The sequence below is a fragment of the Nipponia nippon genome, unplaced genomic scaffold (genome assembly GCF_047370975.1).
Source record: "Nipponia nippon isolate SJK-2023a ecotype South Korea unplaced genomic scaffold, ASM4737097v1 scaffold_3, whole genome shotgun sequence".
Lineage (NCBI taxonomy): Eukaryota > Metazoa > Chordata > Aves > Pelecaniformes > Threskiornithidae > Nipponia > Nipponia nippon.
Genome location: NW_028262347.1, coordinates 126471006 through 126483005, shown reverse-complemented (window position 1 = coordinate 126483005; position 12000 = coordinate 126471006). Strand labels below are relative to the sequence as shown.

Sequence of the window (12000 nt, the reverse complement as noted above, 5' to 3'; positions counted from 1 at the left end):
GTGGCTGGTGGCCCTGAGGGGACCGTGCCCCTGGCCGGACCAGGAGGACTTGGGAAGGGACCCTTCCTGGTTCCAGGTGGAGCCCGTCGTTTGCAGATGGAGGCGAGCCCCCGTCAGCACACGGACGGCTGGCAGCCAGTACCTGGCAGCAATGGATGAGCAGCTGGGGCAGCCCGAGCCAGGGACTGCGGGGCCATTCTGGCGGGTCACGGCCACAGCCCTGGCACGGTCACCATCCTCTGCGTGCCCGCCTGCGCCTGGGCTGGCGTGGAGTGCCGCAGGGGATGACCTGGGCCCTGGGGTCCTTCCCGGTCGGACACAAAAGTCATGGACTGGCCTGTGGAAAGCAGGTAGATGCTTCCAGCAGAGCTTCATCCAGCTGCTCACCATGGTTCATGTGCTTAATGAATCCCTGATATTTTAATTGTATCTCTGCAAACACACCTAGGAGGCAGCTTTAAGCTTTGCTATCTTGGCTATGCCTAAAAAAAAAAATTATTAGCTGGTTTTATCCTTAATGTTTATGAGAACCGTAGAACAAGTTAATATTATCTTTTTAATTACAAGTGTTAGACAGATGTTAATTACCAGGCAAAGATTGTATTTCAATTACCATCAGTGCCGTCATAATACCAAATAGATACGAAGATTGCTTTTAAATGACAGGGTAACTGATACCGCGTTCTGTGCCACCGTGATACCGTGGCCATGTCAAATGCCTTCTGTTTCTCTTCAGAATAGCACCATCCCTGTTTGCTACTTTCCTGATAGCAGCTGAGAATCGATCTTAATTTTTTTTATATAATGGGCAAGAGTCTGTCTGCAGCTCTCGGTACGGAACCGCTCTCAAAGAGCGAAGCAGAGGGGTCCCAGGGGCCTGGTCCCTGGAGGCCCTGGGGCAGCACCGGGGCGGCACAGCCTGCCAGCCCCGTCCTGCCCGCTGCCGGCACCGCGGCTGTGCTGCTCGCCTCCCGCGCGGGCATCGCTCTGCCCCTGGCAGCAGCTGTGGGGCAATAATTTCCCTCCAGCTGATCAGACATAGCCACTTTCTAAAGAATGAAAACACTTCAAGAAGTGAACTGTTTATTGTCTTGGTTTAACAGGTGAGCAGTTAAGAGGAAAGCCTGTCTAAAGCAGATGAACGTGTTAAAAATCAATATTGGAGTTCAGCAACAGAACAGCAATGCATAGTTTACAGTAAACACTTTCTTACCTGCTTTACTGTCTCTGTTTGCTCAGCAAACTCACTCTAGTTTGCAAGAAACCAGTAATAACAATCTTCTTGCTCTTCTCTGCAAGGAAGAACTGACTGTCGCGGGTTTTGCAGCCTGTCTTTGAAGACTCAGACCCTCGCTGAGCACCTGCGGGTGGTTTCCAGCCCTACTGGAGTTACTGGCATTCAACCCAGACGTTCCCCGTGAGCCCAGCAGTTGGGGTGGTCTCAGCAGAGGTGCAGTAAGCGCATGCTTACGTGGCTCTATCACAAACTACCAGTTCCTTCTCTTTTCTCCCCATTTCTGCTGTAATATTTAGTGATCAAAACTTAACTCAGTTCTCCAAAAAGGCTCGAGCTGTTGATAGATCATGGTAAGTGCCTCCTTACTGCTTCTGGTCCTTCGGAACGAAGGACTGACTTAGCTCTTGCTGCTACAGAGGCTGCAGATCTCCCTTTTCCTCGGCATCCTTCCCGAGGCTACTGCCATGCTGTCGCCTGTAGCAGGGACTCTTTTCCCCAGGCAGTCCCAAAGCCTGCTGATGCTTTTGGGTGCCACGGACAATTTTATGTTTAAGCTTCACATTTCAATAAAATGACAGCTATATAGATATTGGGGAAAATGGGGAGGGATTTGGCCCCAGCAGCCCGAGAGGGGAGAATGAGCCCTGCCAGTGGTCCCGCCGGGGTCTTCCTCTGCTCCAGTCTGCGTCTCTGTGTCTCTGTGGGACACGGCACTGGGACATCATGCTGGTGGCCCCAGCAGGAGTGGTGACTGCCAGGCCACGCTGAGCTTGCACAGCAGAAGCGCTGCAGGCTGGACCGGGTGTTTGCCCAGTACTTGGTGTCTTCTGCGCTGCCGTGCTGGGGCAGAGGCAGTGCCTGATCCTCGGCCACCAGTGCAGGAGGTGGTTGGTGTCGGAGGTGACTGATATTTCCTTTGCTGGGTAAAAGCTTAGGGCTAGGTTGTGGTTGTGCTTTTGTTCATGATAATTCCTCATTTTTGAGAGCTGAAAACTGCTGCTCCAGGTGATTAATGGTTGGAGAGTGCTGCTGGGATCAAATAAGCTCTGCCAGAGGGATCGATGCATCATCCAAGGGTCGCAGCCGTTTCCAGAATGACCACTTACAACTGCAGTGCTTTTCCTCTCTGGAGAATGGGAAACATGGAGACTTTTTTAACCATTTCAATATCTAACTGGAGTTTTGTAGGTTTTCCACATTGGGAGTCCAGACATAAATACCCAAGGGAAGTCAGCAGAAGCTGGAGGAGAAATCAATACATGTGGGCAAGCTGCAACCACTCCAAATAAGCATTTTTTATAAGCTAGAGCATTGTTCGGCTGTGGTTCGCTATCATGTAGGATTAAGGGTTTTGATGGTGCGTAGTGCTTGCTAATGCTAAGCCTTGGCTCTACTCTAAAAACAAAATAAGTGAAATCCAGCTTTATACGCTGAAATTTCCTAATGAGTCTCAGCCGAAGTCGATAAAGTGTCTATGTATGTAAGGATTACAGCGCATTTGTCTCATCTTTCAAAGGCAGAAGCCATGGAGAGATTCAAGAAGAAAACCTACTGCTCACAGTTCGGAAGCAAAAGGAAGATCTCATGAACCCAGCTGCATCCGATGCAGAGGACAGGATCGCGGGTGCCTTAATTTAAGATGACATCTGCATTTGCAGAAGAAAAAAATAATCTTTGTGCAGCCAAGATCACGCAATCTCAAGTATTTATGAGCTCTGCAGATCCTGCCCAGAATGCAAACTGCTTGCTTTTGTTTGAGCCCAGACAAGTTGTGCTGCCCCTTTATAATTAGTTTGAGATAAGTCAGGACATGCTATTAAATCATTAGATGACCTTGCAGCTGAGTGGGGATTTCAGCCCGTTGGATTCCTCCAGAATCAGCATGAAAAAAGTTATTGGATTTCTAAAGGAGAACAGGCAAGGCTTGCCTAAGAGAGAGCAAGTTGGACTGAAAAATGTACAGAGCAGCAAAAATTTAGATGATTGGGGAAAGTATCCTAAATTAACAAGAACAAGAAAAACTTCCAAAAAGGACGTAATGTCTGAGTGCCCTGGACACCAGAAAACACCCAAACCCCAGCTCTCTATTTCCATGCCAACTTACAGCACGGTTGGGTGGAAAACAGAAATAACTCTTGCAAGCAACAGCTCAATGAGTGATGCAGGGAAATAAGACGCCAAATAATTCCTGGCAGGTCATGGACTTTGCTTCAGCTTTCGGTGCTTAGTCCCTGGTGTGACAGAGCGCGCTTTGCGCCTACAGAACAAGGTTTACCCCAAGGCTTTATCCTAAAGTCAGGTTTGTGTGCGTGTAAATGGTGCGTATGCTTCCTACCAGAAGAGCAAGGTTCATCCCTGCAAATCACAGTCATGGTGTGGGTGGTGGTAGAAGACAAACCGGTCAAAAGCGTAAGTGCCTCAGCTATGTTCTACTTATTTAGTCCCAGTATTAATTTTTTGTTTGCTTGTTTTGGTTTCTAAACCGTAAATTATGGTCTGGTATTTGAAATTCTTAATGTTTTCCCTGGATTAGTTGGATGCTGGTGGAAACAGCCACCACCAAGCTGACTCCAGGACAGCGATTCAGAGCCGTGCCAGCTGTTCCCGCTCCAGAGGCTCCTGCTCATTCATTCTTCTTAAATTAAAGCTGGGCCCTTTGTCCCCCTCTTTGATTTTCAGACACTACGGGAGAATCAGGTGAGCTTTGAGTGCTGTGCCGTGTTTCCGTGTGGTGTCCGTTTGCCCTGTGGGAACATTGCCAGAGCTTGGCACACCATGGCACGGCACGGCATGAAGGAGTCCTCCAGGTGCCCGGCGCTGCCGTGCCGGAGGGATGCAGCCCTGCGCCCCGCGGGATGCCCAGCTCCTGCCGCGGGGATTCCTCTTGGCTTCCCATCTCTTGTCTTTTCGGCTGTTCTCACGCCTCCCTCTCTTGCATCGTTTATCAGGACACTTTAAACAGACAGATTTACTGTCAGCTCAACAGAGGGTGAAATGTTTTGGTGATGGGAAGCCGTAGGGGCGGCTTTGCAGCAAAGGAGGCTGGGGACGTTGCCCGGGCGGTGCTGCATGACGCTGCCCGGGGGTGGCAGGGAGCAGCGCCGTGCGTCTGCCCTCGGGAGAGGCAGCGACCAAAACCTCCTGGGTGCCGCATGGAGGTCAGGCGAAGTCAGGCAAACTCCTTGACTGCTTTTGCTGATAAAAACAAACTGTGCGCAAAGCAGAGAGGCAGCTCGGAACACTCCTGTTCACGTACTACCTTTTAAAATGATAACTCTCACCTTAAAGAAAGGTGAATATTTCAAAGGCAAGAGTCAGTTTTCCCTGCCTGTTACTTTTTTAATATCACCTAGGTCGATGGTCCTCGTTAGTCCCCTCTAAATTAATGAGATATCTGGGGCTGTTGAGTGAAGACGGAGATTGTCCCAGATTCAGATGAGAAGAAGCTGCCAGCTATGGTGACAATACAGGCGTTCTCATTGTCTGGGGCCCCATAAAGTGAGATCGAACTGGGAGATGTTAAATGCACATCTCATGTCCTGAATCGCAAATGCAAGCTCCAAACCCTTTATGCCTTTAATGCAATAAAAGCAAAGGCAGCTGTATACAAACCATTTGGCAGCAGCTGAATGTTCAGGGTATCTGGGTCTCTATTAAATCTTTTATGTGCCATGTCTTGAGCAATATACTACCAGCTGATGCCTGCCTTCTGCTTCGCAAATCTGGCAGCATTACATACAATTTTTTCTAATGGCTGTATTTAACCACTGAAAATTTCCTTTGTGTGGCGAGGGACCGCATTATGCAGAACGAGGACAAAGTAGTCTCTTCTTTCTGCTTTCTTGCATTGCTTCGCATTGTAGATCTGCTTGAAAATGGATTGAGATTAATTTACAAAACCACTCTGACTTGTTACCCAGTAGATGTTTATTCCTTCCCCAGGAACAGATGCACGAATGGAGAAGGACAAAAACCAAAAGATACGTTTTGGGGGACTGACATTTGGGGGGGGGGGGGGCATTTCTGTAACCAGGGGCATTTTATGAAGGATTCCTGCCTGTGGCACAGGACCTAAGTGGCCGAGCCTGGCCGGGACAGCACCGAACACCGGTCCTGACGTTGGTTCGACTCACAGTAGATCCCCGCCAAGAGCTGCATTAATGTGATCGTTAACTATTAATGGCTGTGGTAATTCTAGCGGTACAAACGGAGCATACCTGGGGCACCGGAGAAGCGCCCTCTCGCCCCGGCCGTCCATCGGCCCGGGGGCGCGCTGCCCCGGGAGCTGTGCTGGCGCTCAGCACCGCAGTGAGGACCGCGCACTGCCCAGGGGTGCGGGGCAGCACCTCCGCTCGCCCCACGCGGCTGCCGCTGCCACCCTGGCGTTTTGGGAGGCTTGGCTGGAAGGACATTTCCATCGACGCCCGCGTTGGTGGTTTTTTCCAGAAAACAGAGAACAAAAATTTCCAGAGTGCCTGAAACTGGCATTGCTTTGTATGTAGGTGATGCTGTTCCCTTTCAGAAAACTATTTATTATGATTACAGAGTACAAGAAGTTTTCATCATTTTCTCATTTATTATACTAGGTTTCCATTTTCCCTGCAGAGAAACAAGAAGCAAATGACATAAATATAAAATGCAATACTTGTTGAAATATTGCAAGTCACAATCTAAAAAAAAAAACCCAAACCCAGAAATTAACGAGCTTCTAGCCATAATGTGAAATAAACTGACATCAGGAAGGAGTGTTGTTCAGTGCCTGGATGGCTGTTATTCAAAGGCTTGTTTTTAGAGAAGTTAGATAGCAATGACCGTGTTTTAAAGGGATATTGTTAGGTCTTCTTTTCTGCTCAAAGAATTTATAAAATATAAAGTTATTTTTGCCTGGTTTATTAAATGTACGACCAGTTTAGTCTGCTTTAGGCAGGGGTTGGATCCCGCTGGTGCTTTGCATTGCAGTAGGTAGTTCATTATTATTATTATTAAGCTTGCACAAAGCAGGGGTTTTACCTTACGGTTTTGTGTTACGAACAGTCCCTGGCAGCTGTAGCCGATGGGCTTCTGCGTGCCCACGGGCGCCGCAGGGGACCGTGCCAGCCAGGGGATGGAGCCGACGACACCCGTTCTCGCCGGGTAGCTGAGAGGCGCGAGGGCACGGCTCTCCTGCCTCGGCACAGCTGCCAGCGCGGGGCACTGCCGCGGGCCTTGGGCTTGCGGGTGCCGCCACTGGCAAGGGACGGGCAGCCAGCAGCGGCGGTTCGGTCAGGCCGGGGTCTGGTGACCCAGCAGCCTGAAACGCGCCCTGCCGCGGCCGCGGGGCCGGGCTGCCCACCCGCTGTGCTGGCCGAGCCCCTTCCCGCGCCAGCCATGCCGGCCTCTGCCAGCCGTGCCGGCCTCTGGCCAAGTGTGAGTTTGACCCAGAGAAAATGGCTCAGGTCAAGCTGCCCGAGAAGTGAGCCTGTAATGTGAGGTCTGAGGTGTGCCTGGAGTTATTTCAATACGTAATTTTCTGTCCTTACTGTAATTGTAACGATGACTGCAAAATAGTCCCTGTAATTTCAGTGTGCATCACTAATTGGGATGTTTTTATCAGGCTAATGATAACCACCTATTATTTTGTCACCTTCTTGCTGTAATGTGTCCTTGATGATATTATAGCATGCGCCTTTAGCACTTGCAAATGGTTACTAATGGCAGTATTTCAGAAGTGCGGAAGAGCGCGGTGGCTCCCGTCTGTCTGTGATGTTTTCTGCCGTCCGCGGAAGCTGCCGTTACTCGCTCCCGTGCTGGTAAATGTGACCTGCTCTCTAACGAGCTGCCTGCAGCCACCCCCGGGTCAGCCCCCCTGCGCCGCTCCGGATGAAGGCTGCATGACCAAAATGACAAATGACTTCTTTTTCAAAGAAAATACATCCAATGCATTGTAAGCATGGGCATGTCTGATAATTAAAAGAGGACAGCTGTAATTATACCAGATGTAGATATTTCATTAGTTCATTTAAAAATAGTTACCTTGATAACTAATTAGCTCTTTTAAAAATAGTTACCTTGGTAATCAAGGTGTCGCTATTACTCAGAAGAACGGAGGGAGGCACGCCAAAGGCAGTGCTGTTGGGAGCCCGTGCCAGCCCAGCGAGCCCCGTGCCTGTCGGCAGCGCAGGTGCCAGGGCCAGGTGCCGGGTTACCCCTCTGGGCCAGGGGCTGCCGGGCGGCCTGGCTCTGCGTGCCGGCATGGGGACGGCTGCGAGCAGCCAGTGGGAAGCTGGCTTTTCATGGCGGGGACCCACCGTGGCCTCCCGCTTGCCTGGCCATGAGAACAGGCTGGCTGTGCCCGCACGGCGGGGACAGACGGGCAGCGGTGGGAGGCAGGAGGGATGCAGCCAGCGGCAGGCGGCTTGGGCCGCAGCATGGCCCGAGCCCGGGGAAGGACGCGTCCCCGTTCGCCATGGCTCGGTACTCCCGGAGGCGGGGAGCCTGGGCTGGGCGCGCAGGAGGGGCTCTGGGGCCGGGAAACCCCGAGCAGGGAGGGTCTGTGTCTTGTGAGGACAGAGTACTGTGACGCTCCTAGGAGGACGGTGTCTGTTGTTGTTGTTGTTAACAAATTTACATTTTAATCGCTTTCTGCTAAGACAAAAACGGGATTATTTTGACCTTTCAGAGCACAGCTATGTACGCAATAGATTAAAACCAGTCTGCTGGAGGTTGGCAGACAGTGGATGTGAGCAGAATGGAGTCAAGGCTGGGAGAGAAGCCCTGCGATTGCCTGAAGCCAGTCTCCATTCGGAGGCAGCAAGTGCAAAGCTCTCTCCTGCAGCTGCCAGGCACCATTCCCTGCTGGAAAGCGCTCCCCGGAGCTGGGCATCGCACCCTGGAGGAAGCTCTTCTGTGGCTGTGCAGTTAAAGGCAACTGGGGCAGGGTGGTGCAGCGCCAGAACGGGGGTGCAGGGCACTGCCCCCGGCGCAGGGATGCTTGCGTCTGGAGATGCCAGTTCACAGCCTAGGGATGAGGAGTATTTGATAGCAGGGTGGAAGTGCTGAGCGGCGTGGGTCTCAGCCCAGCAAAGCAGCAAAGGAGGATATGGAGCATTTTACTAAATCTCTTTTTTTCCTTCCCCGTCTGTGGTACTTTAGGTGTGTATTGTGCAGAAGAGGGACACTGAGAAGATGTATGCCATGAAGTACATGAACAAACAGCAGTGCATCGAAAGAGATGAGGTTCGCAATGTGTTCAGAGAGCTGGAAATCCTGCAGGAGATCGAGCACGTGTTCCTGGTGAATCTCTGGTGAGCATCTCCTCCCCTCGCCTTCTGGGGCCACCTGCCCCCAGGTGCTCGCAGAGCCACGTCCACCCTGTCCTCCTGGGCTCGCGGCCATCCGTGGGGGCATCCCAGTGAGCTGCTGCAATGCAGGTCCGTGGTAACGTGAAATGCATTCAGGAAATCTGGCACAGAAGATATCCAAATGTTATGGCATCAAACATTTTAAAACAGCTTAGCTTCTCTTTTTTGCTCAAAAACCTTTGTGTGTTTGTTGGGTGTTTTTCACAGCCTTCTTGCAAATACCACTATCAGGTCCCTCCTAAGGGACCCCCTGCCAATTTAACCGTAAATGATTTTTTAACGTGGTGTGTTGGTGTGCAGTTCGACTAAGGGCAGTTCGACTTGGGGCAGTACGATTCCCCTGGTGACTGCCGTTAAAGAAATAGTCCATCTCACGTGCATGGAGATACTGAGAACTGTGACAGTCTGTGGTGAATCAGATACTGCGTGGGGCCAATTTTTGTAGCAAATAACAGCTTGAAAAGCCAAAGAAACTAGCATTTTTAGAGATGATGATTTGTAACTTTTATTAATACAAAATCTATACAATATATATAGTGTTTTACACAGCAAGTAATTGGTCCCTCTAAAGGACTCGGTCTTGCAGAGATTGGCTGATAGTTCACATAAGCAGAAGGGCTCTCAGCCGCAGCCAGTGCGTGCGGTGAAGCGTCGCTGGGGCAGGTCCCAGCTCGGGAGGCTTGAGCGGGTGGTTAAAGCTGTCCTGGCCTGGGTCTGCGCAGGCGCTGCAAAGGCGGCTCCGTGGATGTACACCGAGGGATGCTGGTGTGGCGGGGGATTAAAAGGGTTGTAGGGAAGCCAAGGAGGTACGCTGCATGTCATTTTTTACTGTGACTATCTATCTAGACTGGATGCATTTCAAAAGCATTACCAACTAAAGCTATTTGTTGGATTTCAGCCTGATTTGAGGAGTTTTTTTAAAAATTAGACCCTAAAACGTTACTCAGTAACGAGGTTAATTTTTGCCAGTGCACACACAATCAAGTTAGTATTGAGCAATTTGAAATGTAACTATTGTTAGTGATCTGTTGCTGAAAAAAAGCTATGAGATCTCTTCAAATTATCAGGTGTGTGGCCTTTTGCTGGAGAACAACTGAGGGCAAAAAGTGCTTTGCAACGCATTCACTGGCCAAATAAAATATATTCTTTTAGAGCTCAGATATATCATTATCAAATTTTGCACGAAAAATTAATTTGCAAGTTTTAGAAAATACTGCATTTATATCCTAAGATCGTTGGTTAGTTTGGGATGAGTCCTTAGCAGTCAGCCTCGTGACCCTCTCCTGGATCCTGCTGCCGGCTGGTCCGGGTGGTCCGTCCTCTCCCTGCCCGGTGAAGGAGCGCCGACGCGGGGCAGGGCTCAGAAGAACCGTCGTCTTCGCCCGCGGTCAACCAGCACGCCACAAATGGATCCGGTGCCAGCAAGCATCTCGGATTACTGCTAGGAGGGAGCTGGGGCAAGAGCAAATACAGGGCGCGTTGCAGGGTGATAGAAGTAAGGAGTTCGTGCCTTATATTACCAGAACGCAAGAAGAAGGACGTTTATTGGAGGTGATGGAAAACCTTTGGCATCCCATTGAGTGCAGGATGACGGACTGAGAAGGGAAGAGTGGTCCCTTCTCTTACTGTATACGTGACCTGGGTTGCTCAAAATTTTGCCTAGGATTTATTCCCCAAGTGCCTTGCACACCCTTGGCGTGGTGTGAAATGCATTTGTTCAAATGATAGCGTGGCTTTTTGTAAAGCTGAGGCTTAGAGGCAGATAGGCAGTATTTCCAACCAAGCAGTTTTTGAGATTTCCTAAAAATTTGTGCAGCCACAACCACAAGGAAAAAATAGTAAATGTAAGATAAAGGCCATGCTTACTTGGAAAATAATGGGTAAGCAAAAATGGTATATTATGTACAAATTGCAAGGAAGTGCATCTGCAATGCACGGTGCACAGTAAACTCCTTCAGAGGTTGCAAGGGTTATGTTACTACTGAAATGTGTTTTTGAGGCTAGAATCAGGGCCTCCTGACCAGCTCCCTGTTTCATAGGGGCAGAAGCAGCGGTTTTTCCCGGGGAAGCTGCGCACCTCGGATGGCCAGACAGGCTGAGCCGCGGGGTCCCCTCCCTCTCCGGCCACGTTGGATGCATGGCAGGCTGCTGGGCAGGAAGATTTTCAAAAATTCAGAGTTTTAGACCCAAAGTGGTGGAAGTTGATAATACTTTACATTCTTTTTGTTGATCCGTTACTCCAGAATAACCAAATAAGTTAATGTTTATTTTTTCAGCATTTTAGCAATTGCAAATATTTTTTTCCAACAAGTAATGAGATTCTTAAGAAAACTTGCTCTCTTAGCAAATTTCAGCTCGTACTTTTAGAATAAGCCTACATTTAAGATGAGAGCAGAAGTGTGTGATTCATAAGTATTATACAATCCCACGTGCTCTTTCCTTAGAAATACTGTCGCCAAATATAACAATTGAACGTTGTTTTGTAGTGTATCCTCACTGCTGTCAGTCTCCTGCAGGATCCACTGGAGATTTAGAGAGGCGTTTTACTCTACAGTAAATATAAATCTCTTTTTCTGGTTTTTATGGTTAAATTAGCACTTGTGTTTTCCAATTCTTTTTCAGGATAGGCAGAGATATTTTAAGTATAGGTTTATCAGATTGTTCACCATTGAAAATGCAAAGTTTCTCTGAAGTGACTGGCTAGCAAAGCCCCGAGCTCTGCCTGCAGCTCTGCCTGCAGCTCTGCCTGCCGGTGGGGTTACACGGCAGCGCTCGGGAGGTGACGGTGGCAGGGCGAGCGGGGGGAAGTTAATTGGGACTCTTACGTCTTCAAAGGAAGCGTTGCTTAGTGTAGCAGTAGGTTAAAAAACAAGACAGCATCTTGAGTTGTGCTTGCTTAATTGGAAAGGTGTAAACACCGAAGCGGGCATATGTTCGTAGTGGGATTGTTTGCAGTTTTCACAGGAGCTGTGTAATTAGGAGAGGGGAAAAGCCTGACTTGGCCGTGTGACGCCTGTGAGACTCAGCCGACTCGCTGATGCGCCGCTGGTCCCGCAGGTACTCCTTCCAGGACGAGGAGGACATGTTCATGGTGGTGGACTTGCTTCTCGGTGGCGACCTGCGCTATCATCTGCAGCAAAACGTTCAGTTTACGGAAGAAACAGTCAAACTCTACATCTGTGAGATGGCGCTGGCTCTCGACTACCTACGAAGTCAGCATATTATCCACAGGTAACCACGCGGTCTCTTCCTCGCAGCAGGTGGCTGGCGGGAGCTGCCTGTGCCCCACGCTGCCCGTGGCTGGTTTGGGGTGGGCGACGCTGCCTCTGCTGCAGTGAGGCCCTTAACCCCATCGGCACCCCCAAGCCGGGAAACTGCCGGCGTTAAACTGTACCAGCAGCGCCGGTCCTGGGCGCCCTCCGG

The 12000-nt window shown here is 50.0% G+C and overlaps 1 protein-coding gene across 3 annotated transcripts in view; it reads left to right on the top strand.

Annotated features, from left to right (window-relative positions):
* Positions 1-12000, top strand: part of STK32C (serine/threonine kinase 32C) — a 98608-nt gene that overhangs the window by 73810 nt on the left and 12798 nt on the right. For all 3 annotated transcript variants that reach the window (XM_087767264.1, XM_087767265.1, XM_087767263.1), the window contains 2 exons: positions 8369-8520; positions 11635-11808. In XM_087767264.1, the coding sequence (XP_087623390.1) occupies positions 8369-8520; positions 11635-11808 (326 nt within the window). The remainder of the gene's footprint in view (positions 1-8368; positions 8521-11634; positions 11809-12000) is intronic.